This window comes from Perissodus microlepis, chromosome 18 (genome assembly GCF_051167445.1).
Source record: "Perissodus microlepis isolate ML-2025 ecotype Zambia chromosome 18, ASM5116744v1, whole genome shotgun sequence".
NCBI lineage: Eukaryota > Metazoa > Chordata > Actinopteri > Cichliformes > Cichlidae > Perissodus > Perissodus microlepis.
In genome coordinates, this window is record NC_140478.1 from 31740564 (window position 1) to 31765670 (window position 25107).

General features: G+C 41.1%; 2 protein-coding genes and 1 pseudogene across 2 annotated transcripts; 2 read left to right on the plus strand and 1 right to left on the minus strand.

Annotated features, from left to right (window-relative positions):
• The first annotated feature begins 300 nt into the window (after positions 1 to 300).
• On the plus strand, positions 301 to 10249 carry LOC146368578 (uncharacterized). The gene is made up of 5 exons (XM_084913568.1): positions 301 to 496; positions 589 to 924; positions 6971 to 7111; positions 8960 to 9265; positions 9366 to 10249. Exons 1-5 carry the CDS (start codon positions 454 to 456, stop codon positions 9539 to 9541), a joined length of 1002 nt encoding a protein of 333 aa, XP_084769694.1. The 5' UTR covers positions 301 to 453; the 3' UTR covers positions 9542 to 10249.
• Positions 3825 to 6688, plus strand: LOC146368579 (protocadherin-18 pseudogene; annotated as a pseudogene).
• A 3217-nt stretch (positions 10250 to 13466) lies between the features above and the next one.
• LOC146368580 (uncharacterized) lies at positions 13467 to 14998 on the minus strand. The gene is made up of 3 exons (XM_084912327.1): positions 14437 to 14998; positions 14230 to 14304; positions 13467 to 13870 (listed from the first exon to the last, which is right to left on the minus strand). Exons 1-3 carry the CDS (start codon positions 14786 to 14788, stop codon positions 13722 to 13724), a joined length of 576 nt encoding a protein of 191 aa, XP_084768453.1. The 5' UTR covers positions 14789 to 14998; the 3' UTR covers positions 13467 to 13721.
• Positions 14999 to 25107: the final 10109 nt, after the last annotated feature.

Sequence of the window (25107 nt, forward strand, 5' to 3'; positions counted from 1 at the left end):
AATCAGACATTAAATATGTAAGCGAGACATTGTTGCCTGTCATCTCAAAAAATCTGATTGGATTTTTACTACTTGTTTGAGATCTCTTACACTGTATGTGAAACTATACTTATTTATATATTAATTTATACAACACTAAAAATCTTCTCCTAATCGTGTCAAGTTTCTCTGAGCTCTTTTGAAAATATGAGTCTTGGACAAAGCTTTTAACCTTTGAAAAGTTTAAAGAAGGAAAAGAGAAGATTCTCAATGTTTTATGGAGGATTTAAAATGCAGATTTATTTAAAATCTAATATTATTAATCTACGCACTGCAGGGGCTGATGGGAGCTTTGAGGACCTGTTAGAAACCACGTGGCCCTCGTCTGATCTCACAGCTCGTCCTTGTTTGGCCTCAGCTGCATCAGAGCGCCACTTCTCCCCAGGTTCACCAGAGGAAACACCACTGCACAAAATGCTTTTCCTCCCAGCTGCTGCTCTGTGCTGTCTGTGTTCAGGTGAGTGTTTCCAGCCAATCAGGAGCCAACAAAGTCAACCTGTAACAAACACTGTCACACTAACCTTCATCTATCTGTCTGTGTCTCTACAGCACTGGTTACCATGGCCGCAGAACAGCTGATTCAGGAGCAGTTATCGCAGACCAGGAGAGCTGGTGAATCAGTCTCCATCAGCTGTGCAGGAACTGAGTTGTGTAGCAAAAATACTGTGTACTGGTACCAGAAGAAAGAGAGAGAAAAGCTCACAGTGATTCTGACTGTTAACAGGAATAATGGTTATGTTTATTCAGATTTCAACCATCCACAGAAAAATGATTTCTCAGCTGTAAGAAAACAGAATGGCTGTGAGTTGGTAGTTGCAAGAATTAGCTCTGCTCATTCAGCCACCTATTATTGCTCCTGTTTGAAGTCGAGTACCCACAGTGAATAATGATCTCTGCAGTCTGAACAAAAACCAACAGACTAGCAGAAATCAGACACCTGAGCACTTTCCTCATTTCTTTTTCCTTTGAGGTTTTAGAAATTCATCTTTCATCTTTTCACTGTAAACAAATACAGGTTTGTGCCAGCTTAATCCTTATTTTCCTTAATTATCCTTATTTTTTATTTAAACACATCTTTTTTATTATGTCATTAATAAATATTGTATACATGTATATTTGCTGTATGTACATTTTGCTCTTTATTACCGTGTGGTCTTTCCCTTACCATATGAAGTGCCTTGAGGTGAAAGTTGTAGTGATTCAGAAGTGTATAGATATAATTTAACTGAATAATATAAAGATATTTGCATTTTTGTTGATATTGCAAAATAAAACTAAACTTTATATAATCACCCTTTTCCAACAAAAAACATTTATTAGTAATCCTATCTTATTATTAAAAATTTTGTTTAAATGTATTTAAGTGTAAATGCAAAAAGTCAGAGCACTGTTGAGCCAACCATTCCTTTAACATTAAGTAGTCTGAGGAGCTTGGAAAGAAAAGCGTCTGGACTTCTTTAAGTTGCTTGAAGACGTTTCACCTCTCATCCGAGAAGCTTCTTCAGTTCTAAGGTCAAATGGTGGAGAGTCCCAGATTTAAACCCAGTGGGAGTTTCCCCCCAAAGAGGGACAAAAGGACCCCCTGATGATCCTCTACCTAATCACACGAGTCAAGGTGTGAAAACGGGTGTGGGTCCCAATCAGCCAGGGTTTCAGGTGAGCTCATTGTGAAGATGGTTTGAAAGAGGAGTGAAAGAAGCCATCTATGTCCACTGTGAGCGACCATCTTTGAACAGAGGCGGGGCTTACGACACCAACTGTCTGCCATCTATAATCCAGTTTTGAGTTCCCTCCCCAGACGCCTTAACGCCCACTCACATCCTGGGCTATCTGACCTCAGGAAATCACATGATAGAGTGGCGCCAGGTTTCACAATGAGCTCACCCGAAACCCTGGCTGATCGTGACCCACACCCGTTTTCACACCTTGGCTCAGGCGATTAGAGGATCATCAGGGGGTCCTTTTGTCCCTCCGTGGGGGGAAACTCCCACTGGGTTTAAATCTGGGACTCCCCACCATTTGACCTTAGAACTGAAGAAGCTTCTCGGATGAGAGGTGAAACGTCTTCAAGCAACTTAAAGAAGTCCAGACGCTTTTCTTTGCAAGCTCCTTTGACTATGATGACCTGGATGACTGAGAACCTTCACAGACAACAGAATAGAATAGCAAATGCATTGGTCATCCATACAGTATAACCATCCCAGAGTTAAAATGACACTTTGTACTGGTCTTGCTGAGGAAAGGTATGAATAATTTATACACCTTTCCTACCGCACAAGTCAGTAAAGTCGGTAAAAAAGTAGGGGAGGGGGGCTCTGATGAATAACAATCATTGCCCTTATGGGGGTGGTTGTGTATGTATGTGTGTGTTTATGTGAGTGTGTGTATGTGTGCAGGGGGAGGTATCAACTTCTCCCTCCCTCCCTCCGTAGTGAAAACAAATTCCCAACCTTTTTGTGGTCCTACTCCTCCCCTCCGGAATGGAATCCACCAAATCGCTGCTAACTGAATAATGTGACAAAGAACGGGCAGACGAGGCGACAGATGCTCGCGTGCCTTTACAACCAAACCACCACAATCACTGCTCACTTGCGCGCGCGCGCACACACAACCACATGCATTCCTCTTGACTCCAATCTGAAGCGACCGGGGTCCAGACGCAGATTTCTAAGGCCGCTCCACCTGCTGCGCCTGTTGACTTCGAGGGAGGGGGATATGGCAGTGGATTGTCAGTAATGTTGGCGGCAGACGTTTAATTCACACTATTACTTTATGACTACAAGGCCCGAACACACAGAGGCAATTGTTAGGCAAGCATAATGAAGAGAGCTGCACACTGGAGCTATTTGTTTGTTTGTGCTGATCGCATGCATTTGTGGAGACTGATCTGGGCTTTAGAACAATCCATGGATCAATAAAATTATCTTTGGGGACGGGAGCTGAAGAAGTTAAACAAAACCAAAATCCAAGAGACATGGCATCTTTGCACCTGCTGTAAAGAATGAATATTTGCAGCTCAATGGGTGTCCTTAAGCACTATAGATCATGTTTGCTCGGCTCTTCGGGTTATACAGCGCAGCTAAATGTATTAAGCCTCCATCTGCTTTTTACTTAGATTATATCCCCTCTATATATTAATTGTTTTTAGTCTGCGCAGTGTTTAAGACCCCGCGCACCCGCACCCCCTCCGCCACTTTCTCTTTCTTTTGCTCCCTTCTTCCATAAACTCCAGAGATGACTTTGTTCTCCAAATGTGATTAGCTTCTCCGGGACTTTTCTCAGTCTTTTTTGACGTACACACAAGAAACACGCACAAGCACGCGAGCGAACACGCGAGTACAGCTCTGGAAAAGCTGCTTGGTACTCTACAATCCCCCATGACAACTCATTTCCTCACAGTTGTGTGGGGTTCGTGGCTCCGCTGGAGTCTTGTTTGGTCGGCTGTAATCGCTGGGTCCCGGTGCCAAACAAACCGCGCCAGATTGTCTCCAGAATGCACATCCCAGTTGTGCACATTGTAAACCTTGGATCTCTCTCTCCCTTTCTCTTTGTGCTTTTATTCATTTCTCGTCAATCATTCAGCAGGAGTGTGTGTGGTGACAACTGGTTATAGCTCGACTAGGTGTGTCTATCAGTGATTCAAGTATAGGGACTTACAAAGCTAAAGATGAATGTGACTGTATATCTTTCTTGTTTAATGATAATTTAGACCCTTTGTGTCTCCGCGCTGTCTGGAGAGAACAGACCCGAAGCGAGAAACTCGTAAACCTTCCCGGTGTTTTATAGCAACAGGGGAAGCAATTTCAGTATGCTCCTTTTTAGTTTATCCCACTTTATCCCTTTCCTCCCTCTTGCGCCTCCCCTTTCCTCTCTTTTCGGAGTTTGAGTGGCTACCAGCCAGCTTTTGATTTAAGGATCGTTTGTCTTTCCTGGGATGTGAATAAAGGGTTGTGGCTGATCTACAACTAGTTCATTTGGGGCGGTAATTTTGGGCAACTCTGTGTGCAGAGGCACCTCAAATAGAGAGAGGGAGCGAAAGAGAGCGCACGGCGCACAGACCAGAGGCAGGGAGGAGAGATTTCAGTGGAACTCCGCTGGTTCCCCCGCACACTGGATGCCTGCAACAGATCTGTATGACAACGGAGAACAGACAGAAAACATTCGGATGGTTTTATGGAAATTAGAGCAACTTAAGCAAGCTTACATTTAACAATCGGGTGTTTTTCCCCTTGCCCAGTGGAGAAAGCAATGCAGCTACTGAATCAGCGAGCTCAGCATTTAATAAGTTGAAACTGGAACAGATCTCCACTGCATTTTGCAGCAATTTTTTTGGACTTATTTCGGAGTTCAGCAAAATACAAAGGAGACCAAAATGAAGGGGCTCCTTCTACCAAGAATGTGGAAAGTTCTGGCGGTTTTGGCACTGGCGACGCAGCACATCACTGGCAAGACACTGAAATATCAGATTTATGAGGAGCAGAAGGTTGGCACTGTCATTGCCCGCTTGAAAGAAGACGCCGCGGATGTCCTGGCTAAACTTCCGAGCTCGGTGCCGCTCCGCTTTAGAGCTATGCAACGAGGAAGCTCGTCTTTCTTCAATGTGAGCGAGCAGGACGGAGAAATCAGCATCAAGACCAAAATTGATCGCGAGAAACTCTGCGAAAAGAATCTGAATTGCTCCATTCAGTTCGATGTGCTACCACTCCCCACTGAGCACCTCCAACGGTTTCTCATCGAGGTGGAGGTGTTGGACATTAACGACAACGCACCTCAGTTCGCTCGCGCAGTCATCCCAATTGAGATTTCCGAAAGCACAGCCGTGGGAACGGGCATTCCCCTGGACAGCGCCACAGACCCCGATGTCGGGGAGAATTCACTGTACTCGTATGCCTTAGAACCAAACAACTTCTTTAAGCTTGTCATTCAGTCAAGGACTGATGGGGTTAAATATGCTGTGCTGGTTTTGCTAAGGGCGCTCGATCGGGAGTGGCACTCTGGTTACGAACTTCAATACACGGCCTCTGACAGGGGCGTTCCCCCGAGAACGGGTTCGACCCTCCTTAAAATCAGTGTTACTGACTCAAACGATAACAGTCCAGTTTTTGACCGGTCGTTATATTTCATCAATCTGCCAGAAAATTCACCTGTTGGCACTCTGGTCATTCACGTAAAAGCAACGGACATGGATGAGGGCACAAACGGAAAAATAGTCTACTCATTTAGCAGTTATAACTCTCCGAAAATAATGGAGACATTCAAAATTAACCCCGACAGCGGTCACCTGACTCTTATCAGGCTCGTGGATCACGAGACTGCTAATTCTTATAATATCGATGTGCAAGCACAGGACATGGGTCCAAACCCCTATCCCGGTTACTGCAAAATCCTGGTCAAAGTGGTAGACGTCAACGACAACAAACCTGACATCAGCATCACTCTCGGGTCTTCCCAGGGGAATGGAGATGCAGCTTATGTATCTGAAGCTTCGCCTTTGGACACATTTGTTGCTTTGGTCAGGGTAGAGGACTTGGACTCTGGACTGAATGGGGAGGTGGAGTGCAAGCTTCGTGGTCAAGGCTACTTCAAATTGCAGAAAACTCATGAGAACAACTACATGATTTTGACCAATGTGTCTCTAGACAGAGAGAAGAGGTCAGAGTTCAGCCTGACTGTGGTGGCAGAGGATCGAGGGACTCCAAGTCTTTCTACTGTCAAACATTTCACTGTGCATGTAACTGATGAAAATGACAACCCACCACGTTTTGAGAAGGGGCAATATGAGATCTTTAAATCAGAGAACAATGCCCCTGGAGCATATATGACGTCCATCTTGGCCACTGACCCTGACCTGGATTCTAATGGGCAGGTGAGCTACTCCGTCTTGGAGAACGCTGTTCACGGCAGTTCTATCTCCACCTATGTCACCATTGACCCCTCTAATGGCGCTATCTATGCACTGTGCACATTTGATCGAGAGAATGTTAGCCGTATAGCCTTTATTGTGCAAGCAGAGGATGCAGGAAAACCAGCACTGCTCAGCAATGCCACAGTTATTCTGAACATTCTGGATGAAAATGACAACCCTCCAGTCATTGTGGTCCCTCAGCTGTGTAACTTCACTGCAGATGTGAATGCTTCAAAGTTTACAGAGGCTGGACACTTAATAACTGTGGTTAGGGCAACTGATAGAGATACAGGAGTCAATGCTGAGCTCATTTGCTCTATAGTCAGTGGCAACGAAGAAGGATTCTTCTTGATTGAGCCAAGAACATGTGAGATTCATGCCAACGCTAGTCTGGATAATGTCCCCCATGACCATGCAGAGCTGACTGTTGTGGTCAGAGATCAAGGAAGTGAGAGTCTCAGTGCTAAGGCCGTTCTGAAAATCACTCTCCATGAGACCACTGAGAACCACGGGTCAGTAACGGACCAAGGAGAGCCTTCACTTGATGTATCTCTGATTATCATCAACTCCTTGAGAGCCATCTGCGTCGCACTCATGTTTATCATGGGGGTGTTTGCTTCTCGCTGGACACCAGGCACTCCTATAACTGCCGGGTAGCAGAATCCACCCACCAGCACCACCCAAAGAAGCCCTCACGCCAAATACACACACACACACACACACACACACACACACACACACACACACACACACACACACACACACACACACACACATTTAGTGATTTTCCAATAAATGAAATCCCAGAGATCATCCATATTGTTATTTTTCAGGATTTGAGGAAATTGGTGATGATAAATAATAATAACCCACTAATCTGTAATTTTTTAAAAAACTTTTATGATTCAGAAAAAGGTAAAGAAACAAAATATAAAAAGTTACTTGTAGTTTATCCAAGAGAAGCACAGTTTCAAGGCAGTTAGCAGCCAAAATGATAAACTCCATGTGACCTTTCCTGGAAGTGAAATATGATACTTTACGCTCATTCAGCTGACAAACTCAACGGCAGAAAGGTTTTTGTATCAGTGTGTTTCAGTGTGGGAGGATCCGGTGCTGAGTCCAACAGCTATCTCATCTTTGGCTCTGGAACAAAGCTCTATGTAACAGGTAAGGCTTAAAATGTATTTCACCTACTTGATTTTACTGTTTTTATATTCTGTGCCTTTAAATGTTTTAAATGTTTGTAAAATAGTTTAAAAAAGCAGTGCACTTAGTCTAACTTTAAAACTACAATCTAAAAGGTGTCAGAAATGTATTTAAGCTTTTTTTATGTAGTGTGCTTTCCATCTTAAAACCCTGCAGACATTTAAAGAAGTGTACGAAATAATTTAGTAACTTGTTCTCTGGTCTCAAACAGCTGAGCTCTAATGAGACGTAAGACTCTGCTTTCTCTGTCTTTCTCTTGGCAAAAGAAAATTAGATTCATAAGGACTGTGGGAGATTTTCTTTCTCTCTTCTTTATCTTAATTTTGCACAATGTCTAATGTTAATTAAATCAAATTTAAGATATGATAGGAAGTTTGGAAATTATGACAGATTAGAAGCATATCTGATCACAAATCTGTGTCACCGGATGTTTCTTAATTGTTATTTGTCTCTGTGTTGTGTATCTATCTATATATCATTGAGTAGTTGAATTGTTACATCTAAACCTGAAAGTTATGCAGTGCACCGCAAAATACAAATAGGTTTTTAAAAATGTTTCTATTTTTTATCATTTTGCATTTAAAGGTTTTGCTGATGGAACGATGAGCCATATTTAAGCAGCTTGTTTAAAAAAATAATCAAACTGTGAAGAATCCTGTGATTAGAAGGTGGTGTAGTAACATCTGTAAAATGATGTGGCACAAACATATTCCACACATACATATAATTACATTTTGGTTCATGGTGTTAATATATTTCTTCAATTTTATATGTTTAACATGACCAAATAAAATAACTGTATGAAGGATGCGACAATTAGGAAGAGACCTGCTGCCGGTACCATACCTCAGCCTTCATTAGAGAAGGTTTAAATGATTTATTACTAAATATTAGACTTAACAGTTAAAGTGAGTTAAGTGCTAGAAAACATCTCTTGGTAGTTGTTGTGTATTGTTTCAATGATTTTTCATCAAAACAGCGCAAATGTGAAATTTGCTATTTAGAATGAGAGGAAGTTATCCTTGAAGATATTTGATAAGTGATTGTGCAACTATGACAAACATGAAGCAAATATATTCAAAGATAGCAGAGACAGCTGGTTTGCTGAACAGTTGTTTTAAAAAAGTAGATAAAGAAATAAAAATAATAAATAGTGAGCCGGTGAGCAGTAAAACATACACATGAGCAGAAATTACTTTGCACTTCTAAAGGTGCAGCAGAGCAAGTCAAACATTGTCTTGTGGATTTAAGAGACGTTTCCTTTATCTTTGACGACAAGGCTTCATGACCTCACCTGCAGGGGATTCAGATAAAACCCACAAACTAGTCTGATCTGGAAAAAACAGGCCAGTGATTTCCCAAGATACACATATAAACTAATATGTATCTTTATGTCATTGTAGACTAGTAATGCATTTGTGTCATATACTTAGTATTGTGGATTCTTTAGCCATAATTCATAGCAATATTTCACTGTAGCTATTATACCAACATAATCTGTATATTTCCATTTATTCACAGGGAATTTTGGATAATAATGATTATGAATGACATAATTTTAATTTTCTGTATACATAGATAAAAATTAAATTCTGTTATTAAGATGCACATATAAAACTGCAGAAGATTTGTGATAAATCATGGTACATATGTGCAGTACATAAGTGGGTGAACATACTGTGTATGTGTATATGAGTGGTTAATGATTATGGTCCATGTAGTTTCCAGGATTGGACTGAAAGCCGTGCTGGAAGCTGCTGCTGACGGTGTGAATGTGTGTCTGTGCTGCTTGTTGCTGTTAAACTTTAGATAAGCCAACAGTGAAGCCCGAGGTGACCGCTTACAAAGCAGCAAACAGTACCAGCCTCGGGGGGAGGAGCGCCCTGGTGTGTCAGGCCTCAGGAATGATTCCTCCTCTGGTCCAGTTCTCCTGGAAAAGAGAGAAGAACGGCCGGCTGGAGGATCTGCCCCCAGCTGAGGTGGAGCAGCTGGAAATCAAAGAGCCAGGACGCATCACTTCCATCACGGTGCTCGATCAGGGTGATATCTACTCATATAGATACCTCTGTGAAGTCAACCATGAGAAAGGCAAAGTGACCGGCCAAAACAAAATAGGTAATTAACACTTCATGACTGAGTGATTCAACATTCAGAGAATATTCAGAAGAGAAGGTCATTGACATGACTTTGTTAATTCTTTCCTTTTCTTTTACAGAGATTAGAGGACCTTCTCCTCCCCCACCGCCTCCCCCACGCTGGTTTAAAGAGAGGCTGCTGTGTCTGATGTACACAGTGCTGATAGCGAAGAGTCTGGCGTACTTCTGTGGACTCTCTCTGCTCGGGATCACGAGAAAGAAGGGACGTTCAACCAACAGCACACCTGCTAACTGACTGTCTTTAAACAGCTTTTATGTCTCAATTACATCTGTTAAAACTATATATACATGATGAATTTATGCTACTGACAGACTTGAAATGTTCACTGTCAGCAATACTTTGCATTTGAGTGACATATTCCTTCAAAATGAATGTGATTTATTGTAGATAATTAGAGTTTTGTACACAGTTGTCCTCATGAGAAAACTTCCTGTCATCTATCGCACACATGAAACAGAAGCTGTTGTTAATTTGTAAAAACAAAAATACTTTGCTTATGTTTGCAGTTCAAACGCTTGTTGTGTTTTATAGACAGCAGCAAACTGTGCCAAGGAAAACACATTGGTACAAAATGATTATTCGATACATACATACATGAAGCTTTTGGAAAAGAACACAAAATCATAACGTCAAAATAAAAGAGAACCCCATGAGTATCTCACGCAGAGATAACACCTGTTATATCACCATTTTTTAAGAAACATTTTTTTAAAGCCTAAAATGTGTATAATTTATCAAAAACATGTGGGAGAACAGTTCTCACAAAAGAAGCTTTTAGTAATTTTATGTAATTCATATTTTAAATATTGTTTTATTAATAATACTTTTTTGTCACTGTAAGAAAAAACATCTTTTTTATTCTTTTCAGCTTTTAGCTGTTACAGATTTACTTCTGTCCGTTTGACTTATTCTTTTATAGTGTCAAATTTTAATAAATCTATTTCTGCACGAGACTTTCTTCAAGAAAAAATTATTTGAAATATCGTTTTTCATTTTTTATGTCTTCTGTAGCAAAGTAAGCTTACAAAAATAATTATTGTGGAGTAATTCCCTATGAAAAATATATGAAAAGCTAGTTTGTTGTAAACACCAGTAAAATATTTCTTTAGAATCAGATTTTGATACTTTTGACTTAACCGAATATAATAACTGATTCATAGAGAAATAAAATGGCCAAAAATTAATAGGAAGCTCAAAAAAATTGAGCCTGTAATACTTGTTAATGAAGTTTTTCATATACGGTTTATTTTTGATTCCTATGCAGTTTCTCTGAGTTTGCTTTAATGTGGCAGAAACATTACAACACATTTAAAACATCAGTAACAGTGAACAGAAAATTATTAAACCACATCTAACAAAAACAGTTCTGTAAGTACAAAAATATTTTATTTACTGTAAAACAAAAGCAAATTGAGAACTCACTTAAGTTTTTTTTTAAGAAAGTTACTGAGTCTTTTCAATTAGATTAACCTTTAGACCAAGGGTGTCAAACATGAGGCCCGGGGGCCAGAATTGGACTTATTTAGACTGACCAGAAAAACATTTTAAATTTTTCCTCTAAAATTTAAATTTACAATTTTAAGTTAAGAAATAAACACACTTTCAAGTAGTGAAAATAGTATACAGAAAATATACCGTCCAAATCTGTAATCTGGTTCAAATAATAAATAATAAATCTTCAAGCATGAATTTATAAACAGATTTTACAGACTTAATGTGAACTGTTCAAATAAGTTTATTTATGCAACGCCGTTTCACAGCAGTGGTCTCGAGACAAAAGGCTGCTGGAGGGAGAAGTCATGACAGAGCACAACACATCCTGAGTCAACAAACCATAAATATGACAGGTATCTTAATTTATTTCATGATAATTTAACTTCTAGGTAATTCATATTCTCAGTATTCAACTATATTCAGATCATAGCCATCTAGTATGTACGGCGGGCTTGTTGGTTTCGTATCACTTGGTCAAAAACAGCTGAAAGTGGGTCATTAATATTGTTTGTTTGAGTGTAACTCTGAGTGGGTGGAGGGGGCTCAGTGGAAAAAAGAGCTCTTGCATGTGAATCTTATCTCAGTGCGTCAGCACTTCCTTCCTCGTGCAGCAGATGGGCTGCGTGGGTTTCGACGCTGCAGCCGCCACACCGTTAGCTGCGGTTTTTCACTTTAATGATATGTTGACAGTTACACGCACTGGTTAAAGAACGATTCCAGGAAGTCGGTCTGATTTCAGCTGCGTCTGCAATGATCAGTGTTTTTAATCTGTGAGAGAAACAACTCACAGATGAGTTCAAAACAACTGTGATGAAATAAAAGAAGAGGTGAAAAACCCCACTCAAGAGTTCGTTGGTGACCATTTACAATGAAAAAAAGTGACACATTAAAAAAACCTTGCACAATAATAACCATTGTGCACATATGCAGCTACGTATAACAATCAACACATGTCACAATTTATGCAAGATATCACATTTGTCCAACCTTTGTTTTTTAAACTAGTGCAGTCGTTTGTGTTCTTGTTTATTTAATTTAATTAATTAATAGATTTTTGTGTTATTATCTTCATATGGGAGGGTTTACAAAAATGCCTCCTGTACATCTGTTCCTGTTATCAGATCAACAGAACATGAAACCACCGATACAGAATCACAAAAGTCCCGTTGTTGCCTCATTCTTAGAAAAACAGAGACTTCTTAAAGCTGAAGAAAACCTTTGTGCGTATTCACCAACAGTCTCTTTGTTTCAGTTCATAAATATTTAAAAACATCTTTTGCACCTTATTTACTGAAACATATTTACTTCTTCTAACATGAAGTGTCGTTAATATGACACATGCAGACAGATACAGGAAATCCTTTATTATTATTATTATGATTATTATGATTATTATTATTATTATTATTATTATTATTAGTGTTAAGGACAATGTGTTTTTGGTAGCACGTGTGTGTGTGTGTGTGTGTGTGTGTGCTTAAAAATTTTTGAATAAAATCTGATAAAACTTATTTTTCAGCTTTGTAGAGTAAAGTCATGTTCAAGGTCAGCTTAATGATTTATAAAATACATAAATAAATAAATAAAAATATTTACATAAAACCTCATAACCTACAAGAAACACAAGTGCCGTGTCAGCTTAGAGAAAGTAAAGTGTAAAGGTTTAAAATGTCATGTCATATTTGACCTCTGACCTTCAAAGTCAATAGATTGATCTGAAGGTCAAAGTTATGATAATGGTATGTAAAGTTATTTAAAACTATGTCTCTTAATGCCATTTTTTGCACTGACAGCATATAGAGAATATATATACATATATATATATATATATATATATATATATATATGGAGATTACTTTATTCCTCTGAGCTCTTCTTCAAGGTCAAATAATGTCAAACTTTCATAAAATGTCTTTCAGCTCTAGGATTAAAGCTTAAAATGCTGCTGCCTTTGTGCGTATTGGCAACATTTAGGAAGTAATACGAGGATTCTGCACCTCACATGTGGCCTGCATCCAAATGTCATGTCACATTTGACCTCTGACCTCACGTTTACACATCACATCTGCCAGTTATGTCAACCATTTTAATATATACCAACAGCACTAAAAACCTCTTAAAGTACTTTTAAAAAGAGCAAATAAAACAAAATGAATATCTGCTGAATACTTTTACCTCAAAAGTAAATGTTGAGTGTGAGGTGTTGTGATCATAATTATTTCATTATTGTTTTAAAATATTTTCAAAATTGTATTTTGAAAAAAGTATCACTAAGTATTAATGAAGCACAGGTCTGGTGTTCTCTGACACACAAAACAACTCCAGGTGTCGCTGTTGACGAACTTTTCATCCACACAATGTAAAAACCTATTGAGTCACAGTTCAGATGATTTAGGTTAAAAGTTGTGTTTAAATATTTTACATGTTTTAGTACATTTGGATCATTCATTTGACTTTTGTCTTCTTCTGATGCAGGAGTTCTGTTTGGAAATGGATATAATTTAAAACTAAAGATGTAAATGTGACAAACAAGTGTTAACATGGTTTCATAAATCACAGATTCTTTGAAGTTTTTTGAATGCATGAAAAAACTCACTCTGGACAATAATATAACTATAACAATGAGAAAATATGAAGCTTTATTTTTTTGTTTTAGAATACATGACCAAATTAAAAATCAAAATAAACTAGACAATAAAAATCACATTTATTTTGATCAGTGATCAGTTTATTATAGGAATTTCCATTTGATCCATAACTGTCCATATATACATTACTTTAGAATAGAGTGTGCATAAAAATGCAATATAAAAGCAGAATAGAAGAGGAATGAACTACATCATCAACACAATACTGATCAAAGTGATGAATGAGATGAATTGATGAGATCTGATGGTGAGAAAAGGCGAGCAGGAAACAGTCAGTCAGCATGTGTGCAGTTGGTGGACGGTCCCTTGTTTGTGAGCATCATCAGCAGAGAGAGTCCACAGCAGTACACCAGACTCTTCACTATCAGCACTGTGTACAGCAGGCAGAGCAGCTTCACCCTGCACTGAGACTGGAAGGACACTGAAGGACAGACAGACACAAAGAGACAGACAGACAGTCGGGTTATTCCTCTCAGATCAAGGAGAAAAAGTCCAAATAGAAACAGTCACAGCTTCTTCTTCAAGTGGATGAATTGATGTAGTGTTTGTGTCCACTTGGGGGCAGAAGAACTCCACAAGCAGCTAACAAACTGATCTCTGACATATTATGGTCTGTCTGCTGTTTGGTGCTGAGCAGCTAGTGTACAGTGGCTTTATCAGAGCTTGTTGGATGAAGATTTGATCAATTAGTGCAACTTTAAGACTGAGTCCCTAAACTTGTTCCAGCTCCCTCATTGGACATTGGAGCTGTCCATGCAGAGAGGCAGCAGGTGATCTTACAGTCAGCTGGCTGCAGAGCTGGCAGGTCTGCTGGCTCTCTCTCTGGAGGACAGGAGGCTGCTGGAGCTGGAAGCTCTGAAACAGAAAAGGAGTCAAATGTTTGGAGCTGCAGTGAGAAATGTCAGTCCTCTGCTGCTCTGCTCTCTTTGACAGCATCTCCACATGAAGCTGAATCACTGCTGAACACAGTCACCAAGCCTTCATTACCTTGTTGTGTTTGGGCCTCCACTGTGCCCCCCTCGTGCTTCACCCAGCAGCTGTATTTATATGTGTTGGTGTCCTGCTCCTGGATCAGTAAGATGGAGGCGCTTTGTCCCGACTCTCTGAGCTCCAGCTGCTCTCCCTCAGCAGGGGGCAGCTCCTCCGGTTCTCCGCCGTTCTTCTTCTGTCTTTTCCAGGAGAACTGGACCAGAGGAGGAAACATGGCTGAGGCCACACACAGCAGGGAGCTGTTCCCCTCCAGGTGGGCTCTGGATGCTGCTGGGTACACGCTCACCACGGGCTTCACTACCTGCTCATCTGAAGTTTGACAGCAGCAACAAGCAGCACAGACACACATTCACACAGTCAGCAGCAGCTTCCAGCACTGCACTGCATTCAGTCTGATCCTGGAAACTACATGGACTCTGATCACTAAACTACTCATCAATACAGCACAAAGTTCACTACATACACTGGATTCAGCTTCATATCAAACACAGTCATCACCTCATGTCATCATGGCTCACATGAGGAACACTCAGCATGATTTTACATCATGAAATAAAATATTTATTTTGCTTCCTAAAAAATACAACTCAACATAATTCAACATGATTTAATTCCAGCAATGAAATTTCCACTTTTGTATCAGTTTTTAAACAGGTGTTTCATTCATGTTTTAATCAATACTATACTTCTTTCACAGACTTCACAATCCTTAAAAATGTCATTGGAATAATTTGAAGGGCACTACATCTATTATTTAGTTTTATTATTATTTTTTTTTGTTTTGATTATATACGGTGTATGTTTGAATTAATGCAGAAATTAAATGTAATTAAGCTGCAATTTGAATGAGAATTAAATACCTTTTTTCAACAGTATAAATTAATTCATCATTATTTATAATATAAAATCTAAAGAATCTGAAACATCATGAAAATTATTTTTCTGAAGAAATATTTACTGAAATATGAACATTGTGAAATTTTTTCTTCATTTCTAATTTAGACTGACAAATCAAACAAGCAAGAAACACAAACATGACTTTAACAATTTCATATTTTGTTGTTTGATCTATATTATTTATTATTTATATTTTTTCTTCACTGTTTAAAGACTTTGTGTCCCTAATCAGTATCCATGTCAATTTATATATTAATATATTTAAAAAAAAAATCACCAATAGAATCTATTTTTGAATATTTAAAACATGTTTACATTTTCATTTATACTTACAAATGTACTACTGTATTATTTTTAACATCAAATATGATCTTGTGTTAAAAACCAGCAGATGGTGCAGAATCACTGAGAGGATCAAATCTAATCTGACAGCAATGAGTCTTTGTCCTTTTAATAACTATTAATTTATTAGATTTATATTTCCTGGGGTGTTATTCCCAGGAAATGTTATCATCTCAGCATCTCTGACTTTGTTTTTGATGAACTCATTTCTAATCCTGTCTGTTCTGCTCGCTGCCAATGAAAGTCACTGTCATGGTCTGGAGTCTACTGACTCTGTGTTTTTGTTAATGATTATTAATATTCATCGTTTTTATTATTTTCTGGTTATTTGTTGATGATTTCTAGTGTTTTGATGTTACTGTGCCTCCCTTGTGTTCCTTGTGTCCCCTCTTGTCATCCTTGTCTCTATTTTCATGTATTTCCTGTTTTACTTTTGTGTCCAGTGCCAGTGTGTTCTGTTTTGCTTCCTCCTGTGTCTCGTCAGGTCTAATTACGTTCATTTGTGTCTGTGAAGGTTCTTAGTCATCCAGGTCATCGTAGTCAAAGGAGCTTGCAAAGAAAAGCATCTGGACTTCTTTAAGTTACTTGAAGACGTTTCACCTCTCATCTGAGAAGCTTCTTCAGTTCTAAGGTCAAATAGTGGGGAGTCCCAGATTTAAACCCAGTGGGAGTTTCCCCCCACAGAGGGACAAAGGACCCCCTAATGATCCTCTAATCGCCTGAGCCAAGGTGTGAAAACGGGTGTGGGTCCCAATCAGCCAGAGTTTCAGGTGAGCTCATTGTGAAACCTGGCCCCACCTTATCATATGAATTCCTGAGGTCAGATGGCCCAGGATGTGAGTGGGCGTTAAGGCGTCTGGGGAGGGAACTCAAAACTGGATTATAGATGGCAGACAGTTGGAGTCGTAAACCACCGCCTCTGTTCAAAGAAGGTCGCTCACAGTGGACATAGATGCTTCTTTCACTCCTCTTTCAAACCATCTGTCCTCTCTGTCCAAAATGGGAACATTGGCATCCTCGAAAGAGTGACCTTTGACCTTTAGATACAGATGGACTGCTGAGTCTGGTCCTGTGGAGGTGGCTCTTCTATGTTGTGCCATGCGCTTGTGAAGTGGCTGTTTGGTCTCTCCAATGTAGAGGTCTGGGCATTCCTCGCTGCACTGTACAGCACACACCACATTGTTAAGTCTGTGTTTTGGAGTTTTGTCTTTCAGGTGAACCAGTTTTTGTCTGAGCGTGTTGCTGGGTCTGAAATGCACCGGGATGTCATGCTTGGAGAAAACTCTCCTGAGTTTTTCTGATACACCGACTACATAGGGGATGACAATGTTGTTGCGTCTGTCCTTCTTATCCTCCCTCGCTGGTGTCTGATCTTCTTTTCTGTGCCTCTTTGCTGACTTTATAAACGCCCATTTAGGATAGCCGCACGTTTTGAGTGCTTCCTTTACATGTGTGTGTTCCTTCTTTTTCCCTTCAGGCTTAGAGGGAACATGTTCTGCCCGGTGGTGTAGGGTCCTAATTACTCCAAGTTTGTGTTCCAGAGGGTGATGGGAGTCAAAGAGGAGGTACTGGACTCCCCACCATTTGACCTTAGAACTGAAGAAGCTTCTCAGATGAGAGGTGAAACGTCTTCAAGCAACTTAAAGAAGTCCAGACGCTTTTCTTTGCAAGCTCCTTTGACTACGTTCATTTGTGTCTCCCTCTTGTTGTGCTTTTCCCTCGTTCCCCTCTGTGTATTTATTGTGTGTGTTTGCCTTTGTTCCTCGTTGAATTGTCTGCGTTTCCTCCACTCATCTTCTCCTGTGGTTTTTGAAAACATTTCATCCGAGAAGCTTCTTAAGTTCTGAGAGCAAATGATGGAGAGTCCCAGATTTTTAAGCCCTGTTGAGAGTGGGACTCTCCACCATTTGACCCTAGAACTGAAGAAGCTTCTTGGATGAGAGGTGAAACATCTTCAAGAAACTTATAGATGTCCAGATGCTTTTTTTCAAGTGTCTTAGAGTATGATGACCTGAATGCAGAGGTGGAAAGTAACAAATTACATTTACTTGCGTTACTGTAATTGAGTAGTTTTTTTTGTGTATTTGTACTTTTTAAGGTAATTTTTCAAGTCTGTAATTTTACTTTTACTTAAGTATATTTTTTAAAAAGTATTGTAGTTCGCTACGTTTTCAATCACACCCGTTACTGAGTAAATTAAAAAAAAAACAAAAAAACATTGCGCTTCGGAAATACTGCAGGGAAAAATGGGTAGTAGAACAAATTGGCGCCAAGGTCACGTTAAAGATGGAGTCTGACATCGGTGTTACGGATCCAGTGAAAAAAGAAGCCCCGTCGAATTCTGCTGACCCTGAACTCGAAGAAACGGATGTGAACCCCTGGCCGTATTTAAGGGACCATTTCGGCTTCAAGTGCAAGAAAGGCAACAGCTTTATTATGCAGTGTAAGCTGTGTTTGCCCAGAGAGACCGAGTTAGCAGCTTTTAAAAATTCCACATCAAACCTGCGCAAGCATGTAGAGGTAAGTTAAATACAACTCGTACCGTTATGGTAGCAAAAAGGCTGTGTTCAAATTAATCACATTTCGTTAAGACATCTGTGAAGAACACAGATAACGTTGGTTGGTACTAGCAACTTGCTGTAATCGGGCACGTTGTTGTCCACGCAACTTACATTTTTTTTACTGGGTTGGTAAATTGCCAAAAGAAAATGTGTTTACCTACGTTTTTCCTGTTTGTTAATAATAATAATTTATTTTAAAAAATAGTTAAATTAAAGACAGAAGCGGCTACTTTCTTACTTAACCCACATATGTTCACACTGCAGGCAAAAGAATAACAGAGCGCTCACTTACCTTAGATTAGTCAAAGACAGCTGACTTCTGTTACTTGTTAATTAGCACTTGCAACCTCCCGTTAACTAGCCTGTTACTGTCCAATAAAAAAAAAAACATGAGGTATATTGGTATAATTTACCAGCGGTAGCTATGTAATGCATTGATGTCTTATTAGGGACGTCAAAAAACTTTCTCTCAAACTTAACACTGGCCTGCCTGCCTCAGCTGCCAGCGAGCGTCTCTTTAGCTGTGCTGGACTACTGTTCACTGCAAAGTGAGCAAGGATGAACTCTACTAACTTTGAAAATCAACTGCTCCTCAAAATTAACAGGAGGTTCAGAGAGTAACACTCTAGGATGGATACAAAGGAACTTTAATCTAGAGGTACAGTAGGGCAGGGCCAAGTTTAAAAAATTAAAAAACAGTTTTAAAGCAGCTGCCGTTCAGTTCAGTACTTGTTCTCTTATTTGACAGTTTAGAACACATTCTCATGTGAAAGAATGATATGGTTTTGTATTGAAAACACTGTGATACCTGACAGTTTGGTTGATTGGTTTGGTGACCATTATCCATTTTCATGTATAGACTTGCAGTTTAACTGCCACTGCACTTTAATTTGTAAAGTTTTTCTTTTCACTAAAAAAGAACTACTTTGAGATTTATATCCCACTGTCTTTTTTTGCACTACTCAGAAGCGGCTGTCCTCCTGCTGACAGAAAAGTAACTATGTAACTTTTACTCTGAGTACATTTTAAATGAGCTACTTTTTACTTTTACTTGAGTACATTTTTAGACAGGTAATTTTACTTGTACTTGAGTAAAATTTCAGCAAAGTAATAGTACTTTTACTTGAGTAAAATATTTTAGTACTCTTTCCACCTCTGCCTGAATGACAGAGAACCTTCACAGACATATTGGCGAGAAAGGGCCCCGCCCAGGCCACAGACATGTTGGACATCCTCATGTCTGTGTTCTGTGCTGAGTGGAAATCCAGGTCTTCTTGATATTTTGCCCTAACATGGCAAAAAATTACAAAACCAGTTTGCAGGTTCGCATGTTGGTCTGCGATGAATCATCTCTGCTGGAATCTGAGGCTCTGAGCCTAAACATTTTACTGCTGGTAGTGATGTGTTGTTGTTACCTGTTTGTGACAAATAAAAAACTTGAATCCTCTCCTACTGGACGTTACATCTTCACATTTTGTCCATCCAATTAAGCTGTTGATGTGATGAACACAAATGTGCTACCACATTTTGGTAAATTTTATTATTTTTAAGAAAAATATATGCCAGCAATTAAGACAATTATTATTTTACATTCATTACGTGTAGTCCATAACAATTGGGGAGAGTAAAAGTGAGAAATAATAAGCGGAACTGTTGACACTGTAGTCGTTCGCCCGCGGTTGCCTAGAGCGGACCTACTTCCTGTCCTCTCAGACGCAATTCGGGAAAAGATACGAGTGCTCCTGTGATTCTTTCTCTGAGACTCTACCTTTATTTTTACAGATTTGTATTCTTTTTGTTATTGTGGTCTTCACACCTGGGACCCGTAACAAACTGTGGGGGCTCGTCCGGGATCTCTCCTCTACAGTCGTGGAGGGCAGATCCAGTGATACCAGAACCACGACACAATCGTGACAAGGCCGCTACTCCAGCCAAGCCAGCGAGTAGGTGTCCAGGTAGTGCGGCGAAAAGGGGACCTTTGCCTCGACGTGGAACCATACTGAAGTGAGGGGAGTGTAACGCATCCTAGTCACTATCGAGCTGAAGAATAATCAGAAATACATACAACATGTCGACCGAGAGAAAGGAACTCACCTGGAATATCAGGAGACGCTTGTTTTCACTCCAAGGTCAAGACCTCTTCGAACTCGTTAAGAGCCTCGCATCAGAAAACAAAAACACTACGCAGCTCAGTCAGGATGATAAAGAAGGTTGTATGGACTATATCACCTCCTACATGCAGTCAAATACACTATTGCAACTCGAAGATGAGGGCATGAGTCATTTGTTGACGCTGAATGATTTGATTAATCTAGTCATCCAGGGAAGTAATCCTGCCGTGCAAACAGCTGGTGAGAATGAAGTACATGCCATGCAAAGTCCACAACCATCCAATACCGTGCTAGACCCACAACCGCCGGAAGATCCACCAGATATATCACCAAACCCCTATGCAAACACAGAAACACAAAAGTTAGAGGAGTTGAGGAAAGCGTATGAGACACTGGGTGAGAGGCTAAGACTATGTGGAACTGTAAGGGCCCAGTCACCTGCTGTAGCACGCCAGCAGAGCAATTTGCAACCACGCCCAATCATACAGATTAGCCCTAAGCAGTCAGTCACTGTAAGAGACCTTTCATACTTGCCACGCAGAGAATTCAAAGTGTTTGGAGGACAGATTGGAGACAACAGTTCCGAAATCAGCTACAACAGTCTCACCAAGCAGATTAATGAAGGAGTTAAAGAAGGATTTGTGGAGGCTGAAATTGTTCGAGGTGTGTTGAGAATTGTGAAGCCTGGCACCTTCTGGGACATGTTAATGCTCAAAGATGACCTGTCTCTCCATGAACTTCAGGGCTTTCTGAGGTCTCATCTCGGAGAAAAAGCGACAACTGAAATGCTCCAGGAGTTAATGTGTGCTAGACAAAGTGAACAAGAGACGCCCCAGCAGTTTCTGTATCGCATGATTGGACTTAAACAGAAGCTTCTTTTTCGGTCAAAGCAGGCCAACACTGAGATCTCCTATGACCCGAGGACCGTCCAGGAAGTTTTCCTTCACACAATCTATCAAGGCCTGGGAGCTAAGAATGCAGACTTGCAACAAAGACTAAGACCTCTCACCTCAAACAACAATGTCACTGACGAAGAGATTCTTAGTGAGGTCACAAAGATTATCAGTGATGAAAATGAACACCAGCGAAGGTTAGGCCAAGTCACCTGCCAAAGGAGTGCACAAGCCCAAAGTGCTGGGATCGAAGCAAACGACAAGATAGCCAAAGAACAATCCTCACCAACAATCAAACAACTTGCCGCCCAAGTAGAGACTCTAACTAACATGGTCGCCAGCCTAATTAAACAACAGGAGGCAAAGCCTTGCCAGCTGTCCCCACAACCACCTCCCAACACGCTTTTCCAAACCCCAGCCAACCCCAACAGACCTCCTCAAAAGAAAGGGTTCCTTTGTCCAAAGTGTACTGAGCAGAACTTGCAGGACTGTAGTCATTGCTTTGTATGCTGCGAGTCAGGACACCGAGCAGTGGGATATTTAAAGCGGACCAAAACTCAGGGAAACTGGAATCGGTCTCTGCCGAGGAACAGCCAGAGGCCGGCGCAGAGTCCCAGTCCCAGCCAGTAAGGTCCTCCTCTGCACAGCTTACTACTGAGTGTGCAAGACGTCGCAGTAAGCTAAAAAGAAAGCAGCCAAAGCGAGACCAGAGGAAGGAACAGGTAACCTCTTGCCAAAGTTTAGGCAAAGTCCCCCTAGTTGGAAAGAAAAGCCTTCTCAAGAGTTTGATTGGTGGCTATCCAGTGACAGTGTTATTTGATTCTGGCTCACAAGTGAGTTTAGTGGACAGACAGTGGGTTCAGCGGTTTATTCCTAACTATCTGGTGCGACCCCTCCAAGAGCTTTTAAATGATGGACTTGAAGTTTATGCGGTTAACAGACAAGCAGTTCCTTATGATGGGTGGGTCGAACTTTCAGTCACTCTCGCTGGTCACAAAGATCCCAATCTTACTGTGCAAGCCCCTTTCCTTGTCAGTAAGCTGTCACTCCCACAGCCCCTCCTGGGAGCGAATGTGCTTGGCGCCATTATCCAAGCACAAGAGTCAGACCGAGAGGCCAGTGCTTTATTGTATAGTCTCCTACGCAAAGCTTTTGGTACAGATGAAGAGCAAGTGATGGCTATGGTAAACTTCATACAAGTACCACAAAGAGCAGGATGTGACCCAGCCACAGTGAGAATTGGGAAGAGCAATGTGACCATTGCTGCTGGAAAAGCAGTCCAAGTGTGGTGCAGAGTACCCCAAAGTTTTGACATTTGTGACCCCCTGGTGCTGTACGAACCCGATGAGAACACTGCCTTGAGACACCTGAGTGTTGGGGAAGGGCTCCTTGAGATCAACAACCCTAAAAGGCCATTTGTTAATGTCCCCATCTCTAACCACTCCAAACACAAAATAATTCTACCGAAGAGAACAGCCCTGGGTAATTCAATTCAATTCAATTCAATTTTATTTATATAGCGCCAAATCACAACAAAAGTCGCCTCAAGGCGCTTCATAGATACAGAGAAAAACCCAACAATCATATGACCCCCTATGAGCAAGCACTTTGGCGACAGTGGGAAGGAAAAACTCCCTTTTAACAGGAAGAAACCTCCGGCAGAACCAGGCTCAGGGAGGGGCGGCCATCTGCTGCGACCGGTTGGGGTGAGAGAAGGAAGACAGGATAAAAGACATGCTGTGGAAGAGAGACAGAGGTTAATAACAGATATGATTCAATGCAGAGGTCTATTAATACATAGTGAGTGAGAAAGGTGACTGGAAAGGAAAAACTCAATGCATCATGGGAATCCCCCGGCAGCCTACGTCTATTGCAGCATAACTAAGGGAGGATTCAGGGTCACCTGGTCCAGCCCTAACTATATGCTTTAGCAAAAAGGAAAGTTTTAAGCCTAATCTTAAAAGTAGAGATAGTTTCTGTCTCCCGAATCCAAACTGGAAGCTGGTTCCACAGAAGAGGGGCCTGAAAACTGAAGGCTCTGCCTCCCATTCTACTTTTAAATACTCTAGGAACAACAAGTAGGCCTGCAGAGCGAGAGCGAAGTGCTCTAATAGGGTGATATGGTACTACAAGGTCATTAAGATAAGATGGGGCCTGATTATTTAAGACCTTGTATGTGAGGAGCAGGATTTTGAATTCAATTCTGGACTTAACAGGAAGCCAATGAAGGGAAGCCAAAACAGGAGAAATATGCTCTCTCCTTCTAGTCCCTGTCAGTACTCTTGCTGCAGCATTTTGGATTAGCTGAAGGCTTTTCAGTGAGTTTTTTGGACATCCTGATAATAATGAATTACAGTAGTCCAGCCTGGAAGTAATAAATGCATGAACTAGTTTTTCAGCGTCACTCTGAGACAGGATATTTCTAATTTTAGAGATGTTGCGCAAATGGAAGAAAGCAGTCTTACATATTTGTTTAATATGTGCGTTGAAGGACAACTGGGTACTATTCAACATGTCGCTAAAGTTATTGAGACAGACCGACCCACAAACACATCAGAGCTGACTCAACCCACACAGAGCCCCATCACCACAGCTGAGGTAAGCGCAGCCACCTCTGTTTCTGAACTGTCCACTGAGTCACGGCTGCCCCCAGTTGATCTTAGCCACCTGAGTCCGGACCAACAGGAGTCAGTTGAAAAGGTGCTAAGGGAAGAGTGTGAGGCGTTCTCTCGTAGCAGCACAGACATAGGCTGTATCCCTTCACTACAAATGGAAATCAGGCTCAAAGATGATACACCCGTCCAGAGGGCCTATGCTTCTATCCCTAAACCCCTCTACAGGGAAGTGAAGGAGTATATTCAAGAGCTGATTGTCAAGGGATGGGTAGTGAAGTCACAGTCACCGTATGCTGCTCCAGTCATTTGCGTAAGGAAGAAGGATGGGTCTTTACGTTTGTGCATCGATTATCGTCTCTTAAACAACAAGACTGTGCCAGACAGACACCCACTCCCTCGGATCCAGGATCTCACAGACTCGCTAGGTGGTTACAGCTGGTTCTTGATCCTGGATCAGGGTAAAGCTTATCATCAAGGTTTCATCGCAGAAGGCTCAAGGTACCTGACAGCATTCACTACCCCGTGGGGCCTCTACGAATGGGTGAGGATACCCTTTGGACTGTAGAATGCCCCAGCAGCATTCCAACGGAGCATGGAAGAAATGCTTGACACCCTTCGAGACGAGTGCTGTATCCCTTACCTTGACGACGTGCTTTGTTTTTCCAAGTCGTTCAATGAACATGTCCAAGTGCTACAGAAAGTCCTCCAAGCCCTACAACGGCATGGTGTAAAGCTAAAACCCGAGAAGCGTGAGCTGTCCGTAAAGAGGTTCGCTATGTCGGCCGATTGGTATCTGCAGATGGAGTAAAGGTGGACCCCAAAGATACTGAGGCAGTACAGGCACTCAAACACAAAAGGCCACAGACCGTCGGAGAAGTCAGGCAGCTTTTGGGATTCCTAAGCTATTATCGGACATATGTGCAGGACTTCTCACGCATAGCCAAACCGTTGTATGACTTGCTCCAAGTCCCGTCCAACACACTGCCACCAAAGTCAAAAAGAGGCAGAGCAAAACACACTCAGCAGCCTTCTCGAGCCCTGATACAGTGGAACAAAGAACACCAAGAAATCCTCGAGCGCTTGATCGACATGCTCACTCAGCCACCAGTGTTAGCGTACCCTGACTTCACCCGCCCTTTTATATTGCACACGGACGCATCCCAGAGAGGCCTTGGTGCCGTCCTAGATCAGAACCAACAAGACAAGATGAGAGTGATTGGGTACGGGTCTCGCACGCTCACACCTGCTG